The sequence below is a fragment of the Castor canadensis genome, chromosome 11, assembly GCF_047511655.1.
Source record: "Castor canadensis chromosome 11, mCasCan1.hap1v2, whole genome shotgun sequence".
NCBI lineage: Eukaryota > Metazoa > Chordata > Mammalia > Rodentia > Castoridae > Castor > Castor canadensis.
Genome location: NC_133396.1, coordinates 49,973,186 through 49,999,553, shown reverse-complemented (window position 1 = coordinate 49,999,553; position 26,368 = coordinate 49,973,186). Strand labels below are relative to the sequence as shown.

The 26,368-nt window shown below is 39.4% G+C and overlaps 1 protein-coding gene across 2 annotated transcripts; it reads left to right on the top strand.

Annotated features, from left to right (window-relative positions):
- The first annotated feature begins 416 nt into the window (after positions 1 to 416).
- Positions 417 to 26,368, top strand: Cops3 (COP9 signalosome subunit 3). Of its 2 annotated transcripts, XM_020182622.2 has the most exons (12): positions 417 to 578; positions 4,157 to 4,286; positions 6,789 to 6,901; positions 6,988 to 7,037; positions 7,855 to 7,947; positions 9,233 to 9,412; positions 13,101 to 13,241; positions 14,681 to 14,854; positions 19,110 to 19,196; positions 23,786 to 23,899; positions 25,660 to 25,740; positions 26,060 to 26,368. In XM_020182622.2, exons 1-12 carry the CDS (start codon positions 524 to 526, stop codon positions 26,111 to 26,113), a joined length of 1,272 nt encoding a protein of 423 aa, XP_020038211.1. In that variant the 5' UTR covers positions 417 to 523; the 3' UTR covers positions 26,114 to 26,368. The 2 variants fall into 2 exon arrangements, with proteins under 2 accessions (XP_020038211.1, XP_020038212.1); XM_020182623.2 differs by lacking the exons at positions 417 to 578; positions 4,157 to 4,286; positions 6,789 to 6,901 and having other exon boundaries at positions 7,010 to 7,037; positions 7,787 to 7,947.

Sequence of the window (26,368 nt, the reverse complement as noted above, 5' to 3'; positions counted from 1 at the left end):
CTTGCTTAAATCACACAGCTACTAATGAGAGAAAAGGACTTGATCCCACCCTATCTGGCTCTGGGGTCCAACTGCTACCTCACAGGAAAAAGCAACAAAGACGACATGACAATAAGCCGTACTTTAAGGATCAGGCCAAGCGAAAAAACGTACGGCCATTCCTAGCAAAACCTGTACCGGAAAATACGTGCTTAATTACGAATACAGTTCCTTCGTCTCTCTACCATTTCCATTTAACTTGGGGAGAGACTTCACAGGTGCACAAAATGAAGGGGGGGCGGGACAGAACTAGCTTCCGGCTACGGCAAGCGGCGGAAGTGTTTCTATGGAAACAGTGTGCGAGTATGTGTGTGTGTGTGTGTGGGGGGGTCTGCTTGATGAGATCTCGCGGTGTTTGAGGAGGCGGAAGTGACGTCGAGCTGCTCTTGCGGCCCTCTGGTGGATCGCCGTGGCCCCTCCTTCCAGAGCGGCGGCCTTTTCCCGCGCGAGCTGCCTCTGCCGCTTGGGCGGCCTGTGGGGAAACATGGCGTCTGCCCTGGAGCAGTTCGTTAACAGTGTCCGACAGCTCTCAGCTCAAGGTGAGGCCCTGGGTCGTGGAGCTGGGACTGGGTGTACCGCGGGGTTGGGCCCGCATCCCCAGGCGCCAGCGCGGACGGCTGGGACCGCCCTCTTAGAGCCTCCTCTCCATGATGGACTCAGGTTGCTGCGTTTAGACCAGAGCGGGATGGAGCACGGCTTTTTGTGAGCAGACCTCTCGCGCTGTCTGGTGCTGTTGTCCCCACCTGCTGGCCTCCCCTTCCTCTGGCCGCCCGGACCCTCCTCCCCCCGGCCCAGGCCCCAGCCACCAGCCCTTTGCTTGACAGTTTGGGGGCGTGACTTCCGCCGGGCGTCTTTCGTAGCATCCATTGGCTCCTTTGGCTTCCCCTGACCTTGGTGATTGGCGCAGCACCCTGTCCGTCCTGCTGCCGCCTGGCCACCCCCTGACTAGGCCTCGGGTTGCGAGCAGGAGTCAAGTCCTTTCTGGGCTCCTTGGCTCGGAGGCCCGTCTTGCCCGGCCCCTGGGCCGCGGTCCGGCTCACGTATGGAGCCTCGGCGCCTATGTTGGTCCTATGGAATGCCAAGGGAGTTCTCGCTTCTAGGACTCCATTTCTAGAGAATAGAATTGTTACCTTAACTGTTTTGCCCTTTAGTTTCCTTACTGTTTGGTTCATTCATCGCATCATCTTTTTATACAGAATCTTGGATTCGGAATTGTCAACACCCCTTTAACTGTGTTTCAGTTTCTTCATCTGCAGAATAAACATAAGTCCCTACTTCATAGAGTTGTACAGATTGAACGGAGTAAAAATACTTGGAACAGTGTCTGTCATATGGGATGCAATAAATAACGGCTTTAAGTTATTGTTACCAGCCACTAATTGTAAAATTCTAGGAGCTGGGTCACCTTGGATAAGACTTCAATCTCTTGAGTCTCTTTTACCTCCATTTGTGAACAAGTGTATGTGTGTGTGTTACTGTTGTAAGGTTTAAATGATCTAGTATGAAACTGTGCCTTACAAATAATAGTTCTCTCCCATTTTCCTTATTTTTGGTAGAAATTAAGTTCACAGGCGAGGTACAGACTTGCATTTTTCTTATGAATGAAGAAACCATTTGGTCATTTGTGCCACAAACAATTTAGTTTCTACTTCTTGAGGTAACGTGGTTAGAAGATTGAGATTGAAATCCTGGTTCAGTCACTTGTGTGAGCCATTTAATTTCTCTGAACCAATTTTCTCATTTAAAAAATGGAAAAGGCTGTTGGAACATCAAAAATTATCACTTTCCTGAAAGCTTTGAAACCTACCTGCTCTGTGTAAGACACTGCTTTAGGAACAGTCTGCTAGGCAGAGGTAAATATAACTTTCCCTGCTGTCGGCAGTGCCTCACACTCATTGTGTAGTCGGTGCTTATGCGTTTCTATTTTAGCTGCTTTTATTCAGAATTTTCTAATGTTGACTTTAATTGAAGGGACTGTTATTTCCCGCTTACTCTGACTAGAGAGAATTTCACTGGCCACATCGCTGGGTGAGTTCATTTCAAATGCACCATGACACATACTTTTGACTCTCCTTGGCTCTACACTAGTTAACTATCTTATGATTTCATAGTGACCCAGCTCTTATTTTAAGTGTCAACCTGGTATTAGTTATTTAATTGGGGGAAAACTAATGGATTGAAATGCTTATTTCTGGGTGTTTCAAGTTGTTGTAAGGATATTTAGAGTAGTAGGTTAAAAAGGGGCAAATTATTCAGCTGGAAGAAGCTCATACCTACAGGAAATTCTATAAAAAATGATAATGAGTTGGTATTTCCCAGTTCAACAAATGTTTATTTATTCTTTTTTGCAATGCATGTAATAATAACGAGATATTTCCTATGTTTTCAGGAAAATACATCAAAATTTAAAGTATCATAGTATTAAGCCTCAGAAATTATCAAAGTACCCAGCTACAGTCACTTTAAGCATTATTCTGTAACACTATTAAGTGTTCTTTTAATAAGGGGAAAAAAATCCCACCTAGCTACTGAAGAGAAATATTGAAGGTGGAAACTGGAGGTTAATGCCCATGGACATACTACAACTGCCACCAGAAAGAGTGTGTCCAGAGTGTCTGTCATTAGAATAACTGTCAAGGGCTGGTGAAGTTTCCCAAGTGATAGTATGCCTGCCTAGCAAGCACAAGGTCCTGAGTTTAAGTCCCAGTACTGGAAAAAAAAAAAAAAAACTGTCAAGATAGATAAGCCTTCTTTAAAGTACCAATTCAGGCCTAATTAGATTCTATGCCTTAGTTGTTAAAACATAGTATTGTGGGATGGGAAAAAGATCAGTGGATCAGTTAGGAGGTTAACTAATTCCATAAGCTGCTGGTTGATTGGCTGCTAAGTAGTAACTATTCTGGAACCATAGAAACAGGACAGTCCCTTTACCCATATTTACTTTGAATTGCCACCACAATCGAATGTGATGCAAAAAGGGCAGATACCCAACTTAGTCATAGGGAGAGGGGTGAAAGAGCCTACACTGATTGTTGAATGTAAAGTGTGGGTCAGTTAGTTGATGTGGGAGAGAGGAATAAAGCATGTGCTTGGCACCAGTGGCTTGTGTCTGTATCCTTGCTACTCAGGAGGCAGAGATGGGGGGGGGGTGTATCACAGTTCAAAGCCAGCCCTGGCGAATAGTTCGCAAGACTCTATCTTGAAAATACCTAACAAACACTCAAAAAAGAGCTGATGGAATAACTCAAGTGGTAGAGTGCCTGCCTAGCAAGCATGAGGTCCTGAGTTCAAACCCCAGTATTGCCCCCCACCCCAAATTGTGTAGAAACATAAAGATGAAAGAACATGAAATGTTAATTTTCTAAACTTGGTGTGACCAAAGAGTAGGTATGTGAGGGGAAGTAGTAGGAGGTAAGGCTGGAGAAGCAGCAGGGACCAGTTACTGAAGGGACTCTGTAAACCAAACTTAGACATTTGGATTTCATAAAGCCATTGGAGTAATTTGATTGAATTTGCATTTCAGAAGGCTCAGTATTAATATGAAGTACAAGTTGGAGGAGAGAAAGATGGAAGCAGAAATACCATTTAGAAGACTTATGATCTTCAGACAAGAAATGATGAGGATCCAAATTAAGGCAGGGAGGGAAGAGAAAAGGAATAGAGCTGAGGGACTTAGGGAATAAAATTATTTATTTTGGTGGTACTGGCGTTTGTACTCATTGCCTCATGTTTGCTAGTCAAGTGCTCTACCACTTGAGCCATTCCACCAGTCCTTCAGGGAATAAAGTTAAATCATATATGGTGACCTTTTAGGTACAGAGAGGGAAAAGGGAGGTGATACCAGTAATGTGTACATTTCTGGTTTGCGGGACTGGAAAAGGGACTGAAGGAAACAGAAACTTCTAGAGGCCAGAGGGAAATAGGAGGTCTGGTGTTATCTTCAACTAGTTCTGAGGCATAGGCTGGTGGTTTTGCTCCACTGGCCCTTTTGGGCCTCATCTGAGATGATTTGGGCCAAATCATCTTTAGGTACTTTCACTTTGAAACACAAAGTCTGATTATCGTTCCTTTAGTTTGGTTAGTACTATGACTGAATGCTACTGTTCCTATTTTGCAGGGCAAATGACCCAGCTCTGTGAACTGATCAACAAGAGCGGGGAACTCCTTGCAAAGAACTTATCCCACCTGGACACTGTGCTCGGGGCTCTGGATGTACAAGAACACTCCTTGGGCGTCCTTGCTGTTTTGTAAGGGATACCTTCTTTTATAGTTTTGTGCTTGTTTAAACTAAAGACTGCAGTTTCTGGGTTTTTTTTTTTTTTTGGTGTAGAAAGTAAGCCACATAAACAACATTAAGTCTTTTGCAAAATTAAAGTCATATCATAGTAGTTACATTTTATTCAATTCCAGCTAATTGTCAATTATATCTTATTAAATTTTATCATTTTTGACTCATTTATATTTATATACATTTTGAAATTTTATTTTAAAAAATGAATGGCCATCTCAATTATAGACACTCTAGTTTGCACTTAATTGGGATGCTTTTATTCATGTAATCCATAGCCTTCTCCACATTTCCTAACTAGAAAGAAAATAGGAAGAGTGATAGAACAGGACATAGTGGGATACATTGAATGAAAATATCAATGATTTTCTTTCTTTAAACAAATTTAAGCTGTTAAAGACCAAATTCAGTAGACCTTTATCAACTGGAGTTCCTTATAACTCTGTGTACCTGATAGAATTCTTTTTCTCTTAATGCCATAGTAGTATAGATTAGATATTGTTGTCATGAAATTTGAAATAATAGACGTAACCAAGAAGATACTGACCTAAAGTGAGCATCTGGCTCCATTCACACAGGGATTTCTGAGTCAAAGATAGGTGTCAGGAGCAGAGATTAGAGTAGAAGCCTTATGAGAACAGAAAGTCTGTAGCTGTGTTCTGCAATAGTGGCCAACAGGTATGTGCAGCTATTTAGATTAAAGTTAATTAAAATTAAAGGTAAAGATTCAGTTCTTCAGAGACACTTGTACAGTTCAGATATTCTGTAGACACTGTTAGACAGCAAAGATGCAGAACATTCCAGCATCTCAGAGAGTCCTTGGAGAGTGCTGATAAAGATTTCTACTGTCTGTGTTTTTTTAATGATATAAAAGAGCAGATAGCATGCATGTAGTGTACACACATAAACTCACGTACATACATATCAAGTGAGATAATGTACATGAAAATATTTTGGAGCTATACAGTGTCGTACTGTATATCAGTTATATCAGATATTGTTGGAAAGAACCTGAACTTACAGCTGATAACTGGGTTAAATCTAGTTCCTTCCAATTAAGAGGTATGTGCTCTGAGCTTAATGTTTTTATTTATGCAATGGAAATCACAGTGCCTCACTGACCTATTGTGAACCACAAATGAAATTGTTTCTGGCATATCTTTATCATTACACAGTATAATTATAGATGCAAGGTGACATTGTTATGTAAAATAATACTGTAGAGATAGAAGTAGTCAAAGTAAAGGATGTAGGGGGATCATTTTCCTTGAAATTAGTTTCAGTAGTTTTGTTTTTGTTTTTTTTTTTTTTGTGGTACTGGGGTTTGAACTCAGGGCCTCATACTTCACACTTGCCAGGAAGGCACTCTTACCACTTGAGCCACTCTGCCAGCCCCAATAATTCTTTCTTTGTTTTTCTTTTTTTAAAGAGGAGCTTGAATTTGCTTATAAGCAGTGCCATAGTGGTGGTAGCCTGTATGCTTTCTCCCCTGAAACCTGCAACTCCTCAGAGGGTTTGTCACGGCAGCTGATGGCACCATCTGCCCAGTTACTCAAATGGACCATCTGTGTCCTCCTTCTTCTCCCTACCCCTTTCCTTCTTACCTTTCCCATCAGCTAGTTCTGTCTTTTTACCATATAGACCATAACTTCACCTGACTTTTGGCTGGAGCTTTTTTTTTTTCCTTAGTGTGTGTGTACTGGGGTCTGAACTAAGGGCTTTACACTTGCTAGGCAGGTGCTCTTCCACTTGAGCGACTCCACCAGCCACTGGCTGCAGCATCTTTAACCTGAGCCACTGCCCCAGCTTCCTGCCAGTCCATAGCTCTCATTGTTTGCCCCTCTTCAGTACATTCTCCTCAAAGCAAGAAAAGCAACAACTGATTTTTAATTGAGTAAATGTCTGGACCACACTAGAGCTAGAAAGAAAATTTAAAAAATTTTTTTTGGTTAAAAGTTTATATTCACTTCATTTACAAGTATTAACAACCTGTATTTGGCCTCATTTAATGGAGTTTTTAATTTTGAAATTTGTTCTTTTTAAAGCGTTTTTTCTTAACCCTTATTTGTGTCTAGAAAGTGTAAAAGAATCAGGGCTAGAGAATCTTGGGACTCTGGTTTTAAATTTAAAAAATAGTATTCCTGGCTGGGCACTGGTGGCTCATGCCTATAATCCTAGCTGCGCAGGAGGCAGAGATCAGGAGGCTTGTGGTTCAAGGCCAGCCCAGGCAAATAGTTCAAGAGACCCTATCTCGAAAAAACCCTTCATAAAAAAAGGGTTGGTGGAGGGCTCAAGGTGTAAGTCCCTGAGTTCAAATCTCAGTACTGTAAAAAAATAAATAACTGTTCCTCATTTAATTTCATAGAGTGTTGGAGACAGGATAGACTTTAGGTGTAAGTTGCTTCTGCTCTTTACCTTATGAAATAATCAGGGTAATTAGGTTCTTTTCTCCTTGCTCTAGGTTTGTGAAGTTTTCTATGCCCAGTGTTCCTGACTTCGAAACGTTATTCTCACAGGTTCAGCTTTTCATCAGTACCTGTAATGGGGAGCACATTCGATATGCAACAGACACTTGTAAGCTAAATAATATTTTATCTTCTGAATGTATTTTGCCTTTGTAGTTATTTATATTTTCAATATTTTGTTATTGTTGTGTCTAGTTGCTGGGCTTTGTCATCAGCTAACAAATGCACTTGTGGAAAGAAAACAGGTAAGAAATGTTATTCAAGTATTCATAGTTCTGTTAAAATGTGGAACTAACTCACATAGTGAACTAGTTTATTAAGATTCCAGGTTAGTACTCAACATACCAATACTTAGGTATATGTGGTTCCTTGAGAGCACTCCAAGCCTTTGCTGTAAGGGCCACTTGTACCTATGTCAGGAGAATGGTGCACAGGCCCAGCAGATGTGGTATCTCAACTGATTGTAACAAACTACCTGTCTCGTGCCCTTTATGCTATTTTTTTGTTTAATTTTCTTTTAATTTATTGTAAAAAGGATATAGGTATGTAGGTATTTTATAGTCTCATCTACTGACCAGAGATGGATTGCGCCTCACATGAAACTCTGTCTTGTTATTTATAGTCGGGTAGGAGAGTGTTTGTGACTTGTGGTTTTAGATTCAGTAGTAGCTTACTACTGGATAAGGGCCAGATTGCCCTATGGAAAACATGTCAGCACATTTATCTTTAATTATGTAAATGGTGTGGAAAAGTTTTGTTTGTTTAAATATAATCAGTTATTGAAAAAGCAATCTTGTTTTTGATTATTGATATTCATTGTGAAAAAAAAAGCTTTTGATTTAAAATACAGTGCCGAGTTCTCTAAATATTCCAAGAAACAGTATAAGAAAATGTTTCCAGATTGAATAGAGACAGACATTTCCTAACAGAGTATGGAAACCTCATATTGTTATTTAAAAGAACCTATCAATTAGTGTTATTTTTTATTTGTAAGTGACAACATAAGATCCAATGTGCTGCCATCTTTGAGAGCTTATCTGAAAGAGATGTCATTTCTGACAGCCCCTTCGAGGAATTGGCATCCTTAAGCAAGCCATAGACAAGATGCAGATGAATACAAACCAGTTGACCTCAATACATGCTGATCTCTGCCAGGTAAGCAGCCAAAGTCTGTAATTCACCCAGGTCAGAGCTATAAGGCTGTTCTTGGTCTTGCTTAACATTGGATTACATAAATGAAGATAATTTGATGGAGATTGTAGAAGTTGAAGTATGTAGGGTGGGGTTTAGCTAGTAAGATATAGTAATTTTATAACATTTTAAAAAATTCAAATCATTTTCTTTTAAAAAAAATTGTGGAACCTAAGAAATGTCTATCACCTGAGAATAAACATGGGTAACTTTTTTATACTTTAAAATATTGTTCATTTATTTATCTTAATTATGTATCTCAGAGTTCACAAGGCAAAAGTGAGGATATTAAATCTCACTTCTGTTTGTTAGCCACCATTTCTTCTCTCCAAAGAAAACCTGTGTTAGTTTACTGTGTTATTTTTCCAAAGATATTTTATGCACATACAAGTAAGTATGAATATATAGTTACTCATTTTTCTTTTATACAAATGCTAATAATCTATACAAATTCTTATGTACCTTGCTTTTTCCTGTTTAATCATCTTGGAGATGATTCCATAGCAGTGTGTTAAGGTGTGCCATAGTTCCTCTAGTCTGTATGTGGTGTTTTATGGTATATGGATTATTTTAAGCACACATTCTTTTTTTTTTTTTTAACCTTTAATATATTTTTGTGACTGAGTTATAATATATGCATTATTTTAATGTATATAGCTCAATGAGTTGTATATCTGCTCCATGTCACCATTAGCTAGATATAGGAATTTCCCATGTGCTTGTGTAGCCCTGGCTGACCTTGAACTAGAAATCTTCCTGACTCATCCTCCTGAGTGCTGGGATTGTAGGTGTGTACTATGCTCAGGTGTGCTTGATTTCTTTACTTGCACAATTTATTACACTTACCTAAAGAATTCAAATTGAAAAAAGGATTAATTAAAGAAAAAAAATCACCTTTTCATAGCATGTTGGACTATTTGTTTCACTAATTCAGTGAATTGAAAAAAGACCCACTGTTTCTCCATGTGTAAACAAATGCGTGGTTGATGCATTGAGTGATAGCTGTGAAGTTCTGTGTTTATTCTTAATCTGTGCCATACTCTACTTTATAGCTAGTTATCTTTTTTAAATTAAAAAACTCTTATTCTGAATGTTTAAGCAAATGGATTAATGCATTGACATTTAAATCATTTTACTCAATAAAAGAAAATAACATTGTCTTGAAATTTCTGGAATCTGTAAATTTCCACCTGCTAAATCCTACCACAGTAAAATTAAAATGACAATTTAATATAAATGTTTTTCACAGCTTTGTTTGCTGGCAAAATGCTTTAAACCTGCTCTTCCATATCTTGATGTGGACATGATGGATATTTGTAAAGAGAATGGAGCCTATGATGCAAAACACTTTTTATGTTACTATTATTATGGAGGGATGATCTATACTGGGCTGAAGAACTTTGAAAGAGCACTCTACTTTTATGAACAGGTAATCTTCTCTGTACCTGTCTCTAAGGTGGTTTTGAACTTGTTCTTCTTTGGGTTATAACTGGAATGATTTGGGCACGGGCCTCTTAAGATTCAGTAGGAAGTCCTCTTAAATCCTCTTGCTCTGATCATGTAAATGGGTAATGACTTGCTCAAGTTGAAGCACAGCGGTAGGGTAAAGAAGAGCATTAATGAGTGGTTCTAACCTAGGTTTGTCACTTATACCCTATCAAAACATCTCTTGACCTTTATGGTTTCTTTTGCCTATAGGAAAAAAAGCAGTACTGGGGCTTGAACTCAGGGCCTTGAGCCATTTCAGCCCTTTTTTGTGAATGGTTTTTTCAAGATAGGGTCTCGCAGAACTATTTGCCCAGGGTGGTTTTGAACCACAATCCTCCTGATCTCTGCCTCCTGAGTAGCTAGGATTACAGGCATGAGCCACCAGCACCCAGCCTGAAGTGTCGTCTTATTCTAGAATGATGTGTAGTGTTCTGTTAAGTTTTATTTATTTTAGCTTGCATAATGTTCTTATGGTTCAAAATTCAAAGTGGATTAAGAAATAAACAGTGAAAATCTCTCCCACTCTTGTCTGTGGCTGTATAATGGCCCCTGGTCTATGCAGTGAGACACATTACACAGTTTGGTAGAATATTCTTAAGGGCTTTTTTTACAGAGTGTGTGGAAAAGATATACAGCATTAAGTAATACCAGTATTCTAAGAAAAGTTCCTAAGTTCCTATTTAATTCATAGCATGTATTAGGAATATTATAAACCTTCAGAGAGCTCACAATTTATTTGGAATGCTGATTTGTAATATGCACATGACACATACACACAGCCAGGCCTCTGACCAGCGCCTCAATGATTGGTTGGTGAGACTTGCTGAGGGAATCTCATGAGGTGTGGTAGACAGAGACCTTGTCATTAAAGCATGTGTCTAGTCAAGTTAAATCTTCAGGGTGACTCCTTTTTTTTTTTTTTCCTGCAGTACTGGGGTTTGAACTCATGGGCTTGTACTTGCTAGGTAGGTGCGCCACTTGAGCTACAATCCCTACAATCCCAGCCCAAGGTTACTCCTCTTTAAGTTAAGGTGACAAGTTTAGAAAATGGTAAAAACATACTTCATAAACATTGGATGCATTATCATGTTGGGTCTCGTGTAATTATCTTGAGCAAACTTGAAATATCAAAATGGTGGCTGCATTGCAAAGGCAGGAAAGTTTGCAGTGCGCTTAGGAAATATTTCTATTTAAATAGCTGAAATGTTAAAAATAAGCATTTTTGATGTTTGTAGATATCTTTTTACCTGAAGATATACTTAGTGCTTAATTTTGACCTAATGACAAGCGTTGTCTAGTGTTAGTCTTCTTCATGCATGTTTTAGTGATATGCACGAACTATAGATGATATTCTTATAGATTGGTATTCTTACAGATGGTATTTCTTGACTCAAAGTGATACAGATTTTTTTTTATAACTTTAAGAAAAAGTCCAAAAGAAAATGTATTTATTGATAAAATTCAGACCATACAGTTCTGTGTAAAGCAAAAAGTGGAGGTAACTTCGATTTTGTCATACCACTCCACAGACTGATCTGGGTAGTTTACTTGTCCCCACTTAATGGACATCTAAGGGGCTTGCATCTAGAATATACAAGTGCCTCTCTTAATTTAACAATAAAAAAAAATCTAAAATTAAAAAATGGGAAATGGGTTTTATTGTTTGTTTTTTGGCAGCACTGGGACTTGAACTTAGGGCCTTATGATTACTAGGCAGGCACTGTACCACTTGAGCCACTCCTCCAGCCCTTTTTTATAATGGGTTATTTTGATATAGGGTCTCACAAACTGTTTGCCCAGGCTGACTTCAAACCACCATCCTCCTAATCTCTGCCTCCTGAGCTAGGATTACAGGTGTGAGCCACCAGTGCCTAGCTGGGTAATGGATTTGAATAGATATTTCTTCAAAAAAAGATATACAAATAGCCAGTAAGCCCATGAAAAGATACTTTTCATCATTAGTCATTAAGGAAATGCAAATCCAGATCGCAGTGTGATACTAATTCCCACCCAGTAGGAAGACTAAGATCTGAAAATAATAACAAGTGTTGGCAAAGATGTATAAAATTTAGAATCTTCATTATTGCTGATAGGATTGCACAGTCACTTTTGAAGGGAATTTGTTTTTAAAATAAATAAATAAATCAGGCCAGGCACCAGTAGCTTAGACTGGGCACCAGTGGCTCACACCTGTAATCCTAGCTACTTTTGAGAGGCTGAGATCAGGAGCATCATGGTTTGAGGCCAGCCCAGATAAGTAGTTTGTGAGACCCCCATCTCTAAAATAACAGAGCAAAATGGACTGGAGGTCCAGTAGAGCATCTGCTTTGGAAGTATGAAGCCCTGAGTTCAAACCCCACTCCCACCAAAAAAAAAAAAAAAAAAAAAAAAATTCAGGGGTTGGGGTGACTCCATGGTGGAGTGCTGGCCCTATCTGTTCAAGGCCCTGTGTTGAATTCCCAGTACACACAAAAATATCAAACTGTTAACCAGGGAACCCAGCAATTTCACTCCTAAGAATATACCCAAGAGAAATGAAGATATATGTCCACACAAAAGCATGTAATATTCATAGGAACAAGGTTCATTATAGCCAAAAGGTAGAAACAACCCAAACTGTTCAAATGAGGAGAAGATAAATTAGGCTGTGTCCACATAGTGAATCTTAACCATGTAAAGGAATGAGATACACATGCTATAATCTGAATGAACCTTAAAATTTGAGAACTTGTTAAGGTAATGAAATCAGTTAACAGAGCACAACCTTTCGTGTGGTGCCGTTTATACAAGTGTCCAGAATAGGCAAATCCATACAGAAAGTAGAGTAATGGTTGCCTGGATCATATGGAGGAGAGAATGGGAAATGACTGCTAATGAGTGGGGGGTTTCTTTTGAGGGGATGAAAATGTTCTGAAATTAGATAATGTAATAGTTTTGAATATTGTGAATATACTAGAAACCACTGAATTGTAAAGGGGTAAATTTTATACTATGAACTATATTTCAACAAAATTTAGGTAAGCCAGGCATGATGGTACACATGTATAATCTCAGCACTCAGGAGGCAGAGAAAGAAGGTTCTGGAGTTCAAGGTCAGGCTGGGCTACATATCAAGGCCCTGTTTAAAAAAAAAAAAAAGTTATAAAAAATAATAATAAGCCAATCATGGTGGCTTACCCATAGATTGGGATGATAGCAGTTTGAGGCCAGGCAGGCCTTACCTCATTCAATAAGGCAGGCATGGTGCTTCATGCCTGTGATCCCAGCTACACCAGAGACCTTAGTTAGGAAGATCACTGTCTGAGGCTGGACCTGGGGAAAAGCTTCAGACCTTACCTGAAAAATAACAAAAAGCAAAAAAGGACTGAGGGGCTTAGCTGAAATGGAAAAGTATCTTGACTTCAAAACTTCAGGTTGGCTAAAAAAAAAAAATTAATATGGCTTTTTTTTTTTTTGAATAGCACTGGGGTTTGAATTCAGGGCCTCAAGATTACTGGGCTCTTACTGCTTGAGCCATTCTGCCTGCCAGCCTGGTCTTGTTTTTTTAATTAAAGTAATATAATGTGATCATTTCTGTTTCCTGCTATGATGTGCTGTTTTTTCACACTACACATTCTTCTCTTGCTTAGGCTATAACTACTCCTGCCATGGCGGTCAGTCATATCATGTTGGAATCATATAAAAAATATATTCTAGTGTCTTTGATATTACTTGGCAAAGTACAACAGCTACCGAAATATACATCTCAAATTGTGGGTAGATTTATTAAGGTGAGTTTTTAAAATAAAACTGATTTTCTTACATGACATGGTAATCAGTACATAAGTTGTAACATATACGTCTGTAGTTTTATTTTATAGTGATACAGCTTTCCCAGCAGCTTCAGATTAGCAGACCTTTATTAACTGTCTGATGGAGCCTGGTAGCGTGGTTCAGTCAGAATCATAACTCCATTCCAGTTCATACACATTCTGCTTGCCTGCTTGGCAGGAAATGTTTCTCAAAAACCTGTTTCTGAACCTTTACTCTGGGTCCTTACACTAAAGGTATTTAAGCTTCTACAAAGGTTGTTTTTGTTGTTATATTTTGTCATTACATTTTAGTCAAAATACTTGAAAAGGCCGTATTGATTTGATTAAACTCAACCTATCCAAAGGTTGGGGCATTATACTAGAGCTCCTGTATAAATGCCACCAGCTATATGAATACCACAAGCTCTACTTCACCGCATTTTTGTTCCCGTTCTCTCTGACAACCCAGTTATGGGACAATGTTTAAAAAATAAACTTTAAAAAAAAATACATGGTTATGGCTTTTTTTTTTTTTTAAATTGAGCAGTTGCAAAGGATTATGATGTTATAATCATTTTGCTACTAATTTCACCCTTATCCTTGTATAAAACTCAAAATTTTAGAGAAGTCAATCTTGAAAGTCTTCCTGGTGAGATTTTCACATTGGCTTGTTGAATATGGCCAGTCCTTTCCGTGAGAGCCCTGTTGTGGCTCTCAGGGCTCTGGCTGCTTCTTCCCAGGCGATGGGGGGAGATAGGTAAAGGTGCTCCCACTGAAGAGTGATGGACAGGGTAGATTTAGGACATTATCCTGAGAGCATTGTGAAGAGCTCCCATGGGCCCTCCAGTGGCCCCTGCCCAGGCCTGTTTTAGAAATAATGCCTTCATAGAGTTTCTTTATGGCTCAAGAGCACCAGTTACAAGAATTGGTAACTTACTTATGATGGTATCATAAATGGTGAAAAGAATCAGACCAGAGTCAGAGGTGGTAGTGCTCCTCTGGAACTGCCAACATTTTCTTGGAGCTCTGCCCCAATTCCTTAATAGAAGTAGATTGCCCCGTTGCACCTGGTGACGTGTGTGAGGGAGGGAGAGTTGGGAAGGAGGGAAATTTTGCCTTCTTTGTTCTTGGTATAACTCATCAATAGGAAAACAAAAGACCACTAGTAGAGAATATTAAGTGGTTTTTCAACCTGTTTTGTAGTTACTTGTTCTTTGATACAAAGTTTTATTAATAATTACTCCATAGTAAATTTCTATCCTTGGTCTTAAAATTGAGGCCTTTGGATAAATTCTAACTTGATAGGAACAACATGAAATAATGTACTTGCTCATAATATAGTGTAGTTGTTTTTTGTTATAAAAGTTTTAGTCCTCTAAAGCATTGATCTGATTTTTTCCTCATCTTCAAACCTTTAGCCTCTTAGCAATGCATACCATGAGTTAGCACAAGTTTATTCAACCAACAATCCCTCAGAACTCCGGAACCTGGTGAACAAGCACAGCGAAACTTTCACCCGCGATAACAACATGGGACTGGTTAAACAGTGTCTGTCCTCTCTCTATAAGAAGAACATTCAGAGGCTAACAAAGGTGAGGCAAGCACTGCTCTCAGGTGACTTCACCTGACTGCCCAGGGCCTGGTTTCTTTCTCTTTCCCTTTTTAGCACAGAGGAAGCAGATCCAGGGACAAAGTATGGCAGGATTTCTATACTAAGAGAGAACTCTGTTGCAACTGGGTGCTTAGAAGGAGTTTGATTGCTACCTTTTGGTCTTTTCAGGGCTAGAGCAGGGTATTTGATATTTGAGAAGAGGAGCAGGTGAAGAGGAAGCAAGGTGGGTGATACAGCTACATTGGGAGGCAGAGAAAGTAGCCCTGAAAGGATCACCAGTTCCATATGGGTAGGCAGGGGTGCTAGTGATGACCAGCCTTGCTTCTCAGACTTTGCTGACCTCTGCTTGACTTTCTTATTTAAAGATGTATTATTCTTCACATTATCATTTAGGCCAGGGTTCCATGAGCCACATGCGCTTGAATTCTAGGATGTAAGGAAATTTCATATATATACTGGGTAGCCCAGACTAGCCTTGAGCTTGAGATCCTCTAGCCTCACCCTCCTGAGTGCTAGGATTATAGATGTGCACTACCATGCCTGGGTATAATTTTAATTTTCAAGATGAAAATAATGCGATGGTGTTTAGTTACAGAAAATACGCACCAGCTGGTTATGTGGCTCATTGGTAGAATGCCTGCCTAGCAAATGTAAAGCTCTAAGTTCAAACTTGAGTACCACCAAAAAAAAAAAAAAATCACATTGTAGATTGGCAGTATGGCTCAAACAGAGCAGATGCCCTGATTCAAACCCCAGTACTGCCAAAAAAAAAAAAGAAAGAAAATATGCACTTAGCCTAGTGCTAGCTGGGACTTGTAGTCCCAGCTACTAGGAAGGCTGAGGTGGGAGGATCACTTGAGGCCAGCCTGGGCAACATAGTGAGACCCCCACCTCAAAAAAAGAAGAGGAGAATATGATTAATTGTTGAGTGTTTAAGCAATGTAGAGAAGCATAAAGAGAAAAAAATCTGTGTATTAAAAAGGCATATGCTGCGAGTAATTGGAATCCTGCTAACAGCAGCTTAAACAGGTAGCATATTGCTTTTGCACTGGCAGAAGTCTGGTCAGAGACCTAGCAGTTGACAGATGGTGAGATCATGGTGATCCCACTTCTATGCATCTTTCTACCCATGTCCAGAGTGGTAATGGTAGGGGAGAAGAAAGAGCAAGAATAGGGGCTGCTTGTGGCCGGACTATATCCAGCAGTAGGAGGGGGATGATGAATCTGGCAATGCACTGACCAAGGGAAGATGCCTTCCTCTGAGAAACTAGAGAAGAATGTGGAATTGGGCAGAAGTGGGACCTCCACTGGAATTACTGGATAGGAGGAGGAATTCCCTCCAAATACTCTATAGAAAGTAACTTACAGCTTTTGGACTCACGAGGAAATCAGCAGAGAATTTGTAAAAAGTTAGTGTGTAAGAGGGAAATGAAGAATGTGAAAGAGAAAGCAACTTAAAGATCAAAGGCAGAAAATGTGGCTCAAGTGGTAGAGTGCCTGCCTCAAAAGTACAAAGCTCTGAGTTCAAACTCCAGTACTGTCTAAAAAAAGAAAAAAAAAAGATCAAAAACAGAAAACCTGTCAGCCAGAGAAAAACCAGCTTAACTATGTATATACATTGCTGAGAGAATCGTCAGTAGCACTCTTGTAAAACAGTTAATCATAGGTCATCACTTTGAAATATGAAATAGCTTATACTTTGAGAAGTCAGCATAGTAAAATGCAGTTTTCTGTTCTAGATAGAAGAATCCAGAACAAGAGTTTGACCAAATAAAGAAGGGTCTCAAGGTGGTCATGTCAGGAGTGGGGTAGTAGTTCATGAATTCATCGTGTCCTGGGTTCTTTGTGTGCCTATTGATGGTGGATTGTGGCACACTGGGTTCATGAGCACTGCTGAGGGGATGTAGGGGAAGGCCATCATAAAGCATGGTAGGTAGGGTCAGTGTTATTAAAAGATGTGTCTAATCCAAAGGGTGTACCTTTGATGGTGACTGCTATATGTCAGGTCCTAGTGCCAGAATATAAGAAGTGGAAAAGAGCATAGCATTTTCTAGCCAAGTGAAACCTCCTTACTAGAAAATGAGAAAGTCTGAAGCTTTTTAAGAAGTCTCAGCAAGTAGACTGCATTACTGTCAGTTCTGGGAACTCTGTCCCATGGCATTCCAGGCTGAAAGCAGTTAGGAACAAGAAATCATTGGGGGTTTCTGTATCCACATTTTTATGGACATTTTTCTAAATTCCACTGTGTCTCTGTGTCATCTTTGTATGTTTTTATAGACACTCAGTTGTGTGTAATTGGGGTCATGCTCTATGTGCTATTCTCTACCCTGCTTTTTTTTGTTCAATGTGTCATGAAACTCTTTCCATGGCAACATGAACCTAATCATAGATACCTTGCATAGTAGTCCCTTGTGTGGATGGATCAGGATTTATTTAACCAGTCCTCTGTTGGAAGACATTCAAGTGGAAGTTTCTGTTTATTCTGAAACAGGGAAAATGATAGTTTTATGAAGCATTTAAAAATGTTCACTTTTGAGGATTCCTTTGCATTAAACTACTTAGGTATTTCTTAAAATTAGTAGTAATTTCAATTTTTTGAGTGCTGTTCTCCAAACTAAAGTGCACGTTTTTTGTTTGTTTGTTTTTGTAGTACTGGGGCGGTTACTCAGAACCTTGGACATGCTAGGCAGGTACTCTACCACTGAGCTATATATCTCCCGTCCCCAAACTAAAGTATATGTGGATTTTTTTTTTTTTAAATCACTGGCTTATCAAGAATTTCAGGCTGAGGGTGTAGCTTGGTGGCAGAGTGCTTACCTTGTATGTGTGAGGCCCTGGGACTGATCCCCAGTACTGAGAAAAAAAATAATAAAGTTTCAGAATCAGGGTTTTAACATGCCCAGCTCTGAAATGCCATTGTAAATTTTGCCAGCTGCCATTTAAAAAAAAAACACTTTTAATTTGTTCCTGAAAGGGAGCATTTTTGTCAGATCCAAGCAGGATAGTGATAAACACTGGTCTCCTTCATGCTTATTAACAAGTGTTTAACTCCTCTGTTTGTTTAAAAAAATTTAACTTTGAATTTTGCAGAATGAATGTTGATTTTTTTCAATTTTATTTAATAGGTAATACACTTATAATACAAAATTGAAAGGATATAAAGATCTCTGTTCTGTTTCTATACCCCAGCCACCTTTATTCTTTCCTCAGAAGCAATTCAGTATTACCAATTAATTTCTAGGGTACCCTTCTAAAGGTAGTTCGTGTGGACATGAATTCATATACATATGCGCATATACTCGTGTAGTCCTCCCCTTTATTTACACAGATGTTAGCATGCCATGTACACTGTTAAGCAACTTTTTTCCCCCTATTTAATGAAGTACATAACTTGGATTTCTTTTTAGTTCCTAAAAGGTGTCCTCATTTTTTTTTTTTTAAATGTATAAGTAGTCTATTCATATGGCTATGCTATACTTTACTTACTCTTCACCTCTGTGTGAACAGTGGGGTGGTTTTCTGTCTTTTGTTGTAGTAAACACTGCTCTCTCACATAGAGGACAGTATGTGTAGGATATATTTCTAAGAGTGAAATTACCAAGTCAGAGGATCTGTGCATTGGTAACCTAAAGGGTGCTGCTGGCTCATCTTCCCTAGAGCTGCACCTGTTTATATTCCTGCCAGCTTGTGCAGCGGTGGAGGGTCCTGAGTCCTTACATTTATCAGTGCATTGTGCCATGGGTATCAGACTTTTGGAGCTTCAGTAAACTGATAGGGTGAAAAATGGAATCTTAGGGTAGTTTTACTTATATAAGTGAGACAGAATTTTTTTTTTTTTTACATGTTGGAGAGTGCTTTGATTTCTTTTTCTGTGTTTCCCCAGTCTTTGCTCTTTACGACTTTTCACTTTGACCTTTTTCTTTTAACTTGTAAAAGGGCCATGTGTGTATGGGAAATTAACCCTTTGTCATTATTCCTGTAGGGATTGGTGACTAAAACTACTGAGTTCATCAACTTCAAGTCATTGTCACAAACAAAAATTTATTTTGGGCCACTGGAGGTGTGGTTCAAGTGGTAGAGCTCCTGCTTTGCAAGTGCAAAGTCCTGAGTTCAGACCCCAGTCCCACCAAAAAAAAAATTACTTTGTACAGCAATGGAAAAAACTCTGTACACATTTAATAAAGTGTCTTTCTTCTGTTGTTTCTACCCATGATTAATTTACTTCTGATTTTCAGACCTTTTTAACACTATCGTTACAAGATATGGCAAGTCGTGTGCAGTTATCTGGACCTCAGGAGGCAGAAAAATATGTTCTACACATGGTAGGTGTGTTTTCATTTTAAAATTTTGATTAGCAGACTTTGATCCGTATAAAAGTAACAGGGCCAGGTTCTGGTGGTTCTCACCTATAATCCTAGCTACTTCGGACACTTGAGATCAAGAGGATTGTGGTTTGAGACCAGCCTGGGCATATAGTTAGTGAGACCCCATCTCCAAAATAACCAGAGCAAAATGGGCTGGAGGCATGACTCAAGTGGTAGAACACCTGCTTTGAAAGCATGAAGCCCTGAGTTCAAACCCCTAGTCTCACCAAAAAAAAGTAATGGGGCCAGGTATGGTAGCATACAATTACAATCCGAACTACTTGGGAGGTAGAGGTAGAAGGATGGCAGAAGGCTGGTGTTTAGAGAGTGGCCTGTGCAAAACCCTATTTAAAAACACACTAAATCAAAAACAAAAAGGGCTGGAGATGTGGCTCAAGTGGTAAAGCATTTGCCTAGCAAGCATGAGGCTCTGAATTCAAACCCCAGTACTGCCCCCCCAACCAAAAAAACAAAAACAAACAAAAAACAGTAATGAGCATTCATTACAGAAAAGATAAAAGAAGAAAAATGGGAGTATCTAAAGTCATCTCTTAATGACACTTTGGTCTGTTTCTCTATAGTTTGTAGGATTTCCCAGCCATGGTTGTGTTAGTCAGCTTTGCATCACTATAAGGAAATCTTTCAGACAACTAATGTTAAAAGAGAAAAGTTTTCTATTGGTTTATGTTGGAGGTTCACATCTAGTATCAGGTGCTCCATTGGTTTGGCCATTGCTGAGGGTCTACATCATGATAGGAGTACATGTAGAAGTAAACACACCTCAAACCAGGGCAGACAGAAAAGGACCAGGGTCCTACAATCCTCTTTAAGGTACACAGCCAGGTACCTCCTACTAGGCCTTACCTCCTAAAGGTTGCACCACCTCCCAATAATGTCACCCTCTAGACTAAGCCTTCAGTCATAATGGATCCTTGGTGGACACTCAAATAATTAAATGATAGTCATCCATACATTAGTGATATACACCATGGTTGTATCTTTTTGTGCTCCTTATTATATTTACATATTTTCATGACTAGAATATTAATTTTTTTACTAACATAAATTGTTAAAGGGGTTTCATTGTGATGATTATATATATACATATATTGTAGTTTGATCAAATTTACCCTATCTATATTACTGTTTCTTAGCTCCCTTTTCTTGTCTCCCCTCTTTTTAATAGTTTTTAGTGTGTTTCATTATATTTCCTACATATATATAATGTTTTTTGATCCTGTTCACTCCATCATCCTCTCTTTTCCCACTCCTTACTCCTAGCTCTTCCCCAAATAGTCCCCCTTTTTCAATCTTATGACTAGAGTTTTTTAAACCTCATTTAAAATACCTATGAAATATTTCAGATATACAAAGAGGCATAAAGTAGTGCTACTGGTCTTCTGGATATATGATGGGATCACAAGTTTGCCCCAGTATGTACTTCAAGGCACCCTGTTGCATCAAGAAAGTCTTGCCAAAAAAACCTTGGCTCAACTAAACTGTGCTTCTGATGTTGACTTAACTTTCTGACTCAAGTCCCTTACCAGTATTAGTCTATGACTGCACTTGGCATGGCACTGACATATATGTGGTAGGACAAACCCTTACGTACTCAGCACCCAGCAGAGAAGCTTACAAAGTAAAATATTACCAGCATACTGGCACCTGTCTTTATTACATTCCAAGTCTTCATCCCTGCATCTCTCTCTGCTTTCAGCCACACCCTGGTTGGGATAATGGCTACTTGGTAACCCACCAAGTTGTACTGCAATCTCCCTAAATGTCCAGTGGTATAAATACCTGGCTCTGATCTGGTTTTGGTCCAAACACAAAACTGTGTCCTCAGCCAAGGCAGGGAAACCTTCACATTGGCTCCTCTAATCTGAGGGTTAGCAGTAATAAAATGATTTTCTCCTGTGCTAATGGAACCTTTGTTCTAATAATTTGATTTACAAATGTTCTCAGGGTTTTTTTCCCCTTCAAACATGTACATAACAGCTGGGCGCCAGTGGCTCATGCCTGTAATCCTAGCTACTCAGGAGGCAGAGATCAGGAGGATTGCAGTTTGAAGCCAGCCAGGACAAATAGTTCAGGAGACCCTATCTTGAAAATATCCATCACAAAAAAGGACTGGTGGAGTGCCTCAAGGTGTGGGCCCTGAGTTCAAACTCCAGTACTCCATAGCAAACAAACCAACATATACATACCCCAAACAAAACCAAACCTTTCTGACTTGGCCACCATGGAGTGTGTGCTCAAAGCCCTAGGCCAGCCCCCAGGTTCCATAGGATGAGAGAGACATAGACTTTTTCCCTGAGGACCTCACTCTTGGGTGCTGAGAAAGAAGAAGTACATGAGTGGCTGTGGTACCAGCCCAGGTGCCCAGGCTAGTGAAATGCTTTGAGGACACACAAGGACTGGGTTTGAGGACTCTTTGACCAATCTTGACACCCTAACTGGCTCTAGAGCAGTTCTTCATCAGTGCCATTTTGTCTGTCAGAAGAGTTTGACTGTCTGAAAGTCTTTCTTTCTTTCTTTTTTTTTTTTTTGCCAGTGCTGTGGGTGGAACCCAGAACCTTGTGCGTGTTAGACAAACACTGTACTCCCAGCCACACCCCAAATATATTTCATTTCGGTTTGGAAATGTGTTTGGTTGTCACAGCTCAGGATAGTACTGAAGCCTAGTAAGCAGAGACCAGAGATGCTGTTAAACATCCTACACTGCACACAAAAGCCCCACACAACAGAGTTCCCTGCCCAAGTGTTAGTATTTGAGAAACCCTGCCCTGGAGTGACAAGTCTGTGAGGGCAGAATTTTTTTTTAAGCCAATATTTTATTGGAGTGTAACAAACATAGAGTATATGTTAGTAGGTACTCAGCTACACACATTTTTATAAAGTAAAGGCATCTATGTCCCCAACATATAAATGAAAGAACAGAATATGACCAGCACCCAAAAATACTGCATGTACCTTCGTAGATCCCTATTGTTCTGAAATGTAAATCCTGTTTAGTTGTGTTTGTTTTGAGCTTTGTTAAAAGGAAACATAGTAAATGCTTTTGTGGGGTCTGACTTTTTGTGCTCAGCACTGTGAGACTCATACATTCTGTTATATATACTGTAGTTCATCCATTTTTGGGCTACAGTATTCCGTTATGTGAATTCAAATTGGTGGATATTTGGGCTGTTTCCTATTCTGGTTATCATGAATTGTGAACCAAGGTCCAAATATCATTTGGATGTATTCCATCCACTCTTTAAATAGGCAGCTGTCTGGGATCACATACAGCACTCCACATTCTTTTCTTTCTTTTTTTTTTCCTCCTCCATACTGGGATTTGAATTCAGGGCCTTGCACTTGCCAGGCAGGCACTCTAGCACTTGAGCCACACCTCCAGCCTGAGAACTCTACATTCTAATTAATATGTGTTGGGCTGGTTACTATAAATAGGAATGAGCCAGTTGAGAGCAGCTCAGTTCTACCACTAACAGTTGAACTAGTCATTATCCCACTAACAACAATCTTTAGGAATAAAAATACCTGTTTAGGATTTCTTTTTGCTCCTCACTTTTTAATTTCATGGTCAGGATCAGTCAAATAAATTTCCAGTCACTGATGCAAATAAAGAAGATAGACCTTGAATCTACCTTGGTTTTGTTGTTGTTGTTTTGTGGTACTGAGGTTTGAACTTAGGGCCTCATGCTTCTAGGCAGGCCCTCTACCACTTGAGGCACTCTACCAGTCCTTAAATCTACCTTGGATTCATTCTTTTTTTCTTTTTTGGTGGAACTGGGGCTTGAACTGGGGCTTGAACTTAGGGCCTCAAGATTGCTAGGTAGGCTCTTTACCATTGAATCTACCTTGGAATCAGCAGTGGTAGAAAAGTTTTCCTGAAGAGTCAGAAAATAATTTCTAATGTGTGAAACAAAAACATGTTTTAAAATGACAACAGCAATATAAAATTGCAATGAAATGTGTATTTAAAGATATAAGGGCAGAAGCCAGGTGTAATGGCTCATTCTTCTAATCCCAACACTTAGAATGCTGAGGCAGGAAGATTTTGAGTTGAAGGCCCACCTGAGCTACATAGTGAGACATTGTTAAAGAAAGGAAAAAAAGGTTAATTATGTGGATTTTACTTCAACTAAAATAATCATTTTGTGTATGTGTGTCATTTTTGCACCCATTGGCATCCATAATGGTGCCTAGCATATAGTAAATGTTCAATAGATACTTATTGAATAAATGGATGATACTGAAAATATATACAGCTGAGTGCAGTGGTACATGCCTATAATCTCAGGTCTTCAGAGGCTGAGGCAGGAGGATCTGAAGTTTGAGGTTAGCATGGTAGCAAGACCCCATCTCAAAAAAAAAAAAAAGTTGCTTAGAATAAACTTACCATGTGTTTTCTTTTAAAAATTAAAATACACATACAAGTTTATTTATGAATTGCTTTCTGTGCTTCCCTCGTTGTATCGCATGACTATATTCACATAGTATTCAGGTCTAAACGTCTTTCTTAATTTCTTTATTTTTTATAGATAGAAGATGGTGAAATTTTTGCAAGTATTAATCAGAAGGATGGTATGGTCAGTTTCCATGATAATCCTGAAAAATATAATAATCCAGCTATGCTTCATAACATTGATCAGGAGGTAAATGTATTGCCAGGTTTGGGTGTTTTTTATTGATGGTTTAGTTACAGTATTGAAATACTGCTCCTATGTTCCAGCATATTAAGTTTAAGTACAGGTAGTTTCCAGCCTATGAACATTTACTTCTAAGAAAGTTAATTTCAAAATGGGTTGCTTGGAACTCTTTCAGTAGTAAGTTAGATTTCCCAGCTAATTTACCAACTCCTACATTTAACTCCAGAGACATTTGAAAGATCTGGTACAATTTTATCTATACCAAATTGCCACAAAGTGGAGCCTTGTTTCTGTGGCAGGCCAGATAGGGAGGTCAGGAAGCATCTCCTCCTGAGTCAGGGGCAGGGTTGGTTCCGACTGGAGGAAGAGGAGGATACCCGCAGCATGGGCCACCTCTTTCTGCTCAGAGTGCTGTTCTGAGTTCTGGGAGTGAGGTGGGGTCATATGGGCAGTCTGACCCTATTCTGAGAAGGGATGATTGAACTAATGTTACACTAAGAAACTAAAAGTAACATATAGTAACATAGGTTACCTCCACAGATTCCTTTCTTACAATTTTAAAATTATTATTAAAAATATTATCAGGATATATTCATTGTACAGGGGAAATTCATTGTGACAATTCAATAGGCTTATATTGTACATTGGTTAGATTGCTCCCTCCATCTCTCCCTCTTGACTCCTTCCCCATCCCACTTCAAGCAATTGCAGAGTTTCATTGTTCTATTTCATACTGGTATATGAAGTCCATCAACCATGTTCCTTCACCTTAATGTCCTTCTTTCACTCTCCCCCAAGTACCACCCCCCACACACAGTACCAATTTTATGGTCCCATCTTTCGTTATTAATTTCTAAGTCAGTGTTCAAAGGGGCTTCTCAGTATGTCCCTTCTGTGAGTATACTTTACTTTGATCTATTCATCCCCTTCTATTACCCTCCCTTACCCTTTCCCTCTCACCCCCCTCCCTTTCTTGACAGCTTTCACTACATAGTGTTATGTCTTCTACCTTCATAGATGTTATGTTTTATGATATTGTTGATGCTCTTTCTCTTTCCCTTTCCCTCCTTCCCTAAGTTCCATAAAGTAGTTCCACTATTACAAACATGTTCAGCATATGAGTTTGTATATGATCATGCTTATTTTTGTGTACATGTTTATCTTTTGGATCTATCTTCCACATATGAGAGAAAACATGCGGCTTTTGTCTTTCTGAACCTGGCTTAATGTCCTCCAGTTGCATCCACCTACCTTCAAATCACATGGTTTCATTCTTCCTATGGCTGAACAAAACGCCATCTCATATTTTCTTAATCTACTCATCAGTTGTAGGGCATCTGGGTTGTTTTCCATAGCTTGGCTATTGTGGATAGTGCTGCAATAAACATCAGTCTCTGTTGTATCATGAACAATTTTAAAATTGAAAAGTACAACCTAGGAACTGGGAGCTTTTTTGGTAACTCACGGATGGCAAAATGTCACCTGAAATGATGTGTAGTCTTCACACTTAGTATGAAGTCTTTAGTTTCACCTCAAAAGATGTTAATATGTTTGACTACAGGTGCAGCCTCAACTCCACTGGGTTAGGTAGTATATAGTACTTATGTGTGTTAACTCTCTGGATTCAAAATGTTCTGACTCCAAAATTCATTAGCCCAGGGGTTTCAGATCAGGGATTGTGAACCACTGGTCCCATACTAACAGTTGAGGTCACAGAAGACGTGGTTGACCCAAGCTCACCTGCTAATCAGGGGTCTGTCTTGCAGATGCTAAAGTGCATAGAGTTGGATGAGCGGCTGAAAGCCATGGACCAGGAGATCACAGTGAACCCTCAGTTTGTGCAAAAGGTGAATGGGGTTCCCCTCATTAAAGAAATGGTAGAATGGCAAAGGAGGGGTGTTGCTTCCTTCCTTTCTCAGGCGTGGGAACTTGGTTTTAGATTATTAACCAGTTTGTGCATTGTTCTTGAAAACTGTCAACAGTAAGTTCACAGAGACACTTGCTGGAAACATTTGCAACAATGGCCTACGGTTTAGGATGTCCTGAGTTGCTTCATTTCCCAGGGTGGCTCTTGTGAGGAGGAGGAGTAGCCGGTGCGCTTATTTGGGTCTGTGAAACCCCTTGACAGAAACAACCATAATCCTTCCTCCCGCTCTTCTTTCACAGAGTATGGGCTCACAAGAGGATGATTCAGGAAACAAGCCTTCCAGCTACTCCTGAAACCAGTGACTGTGCTGAGTTCCACAGAAAAGCTGTCACCTTAGCTGTGGCAAGTGTGAGGAGGGTAGCAGGGAACAACCAAGTCTGTGCTACCTGGACATTCAGAAATTCAGTTTTGTTTCCACATCTTCAGTCCTATGTGCTTTCAAAAAACCATTCTCTGCAAAGAATGGAAAAAAAAATTCAAACTAGAGTCTGTTGTGGATTTATTTATCCTCAGATTATTATTGCATTAAATTTACCTTTTTGTTTTAA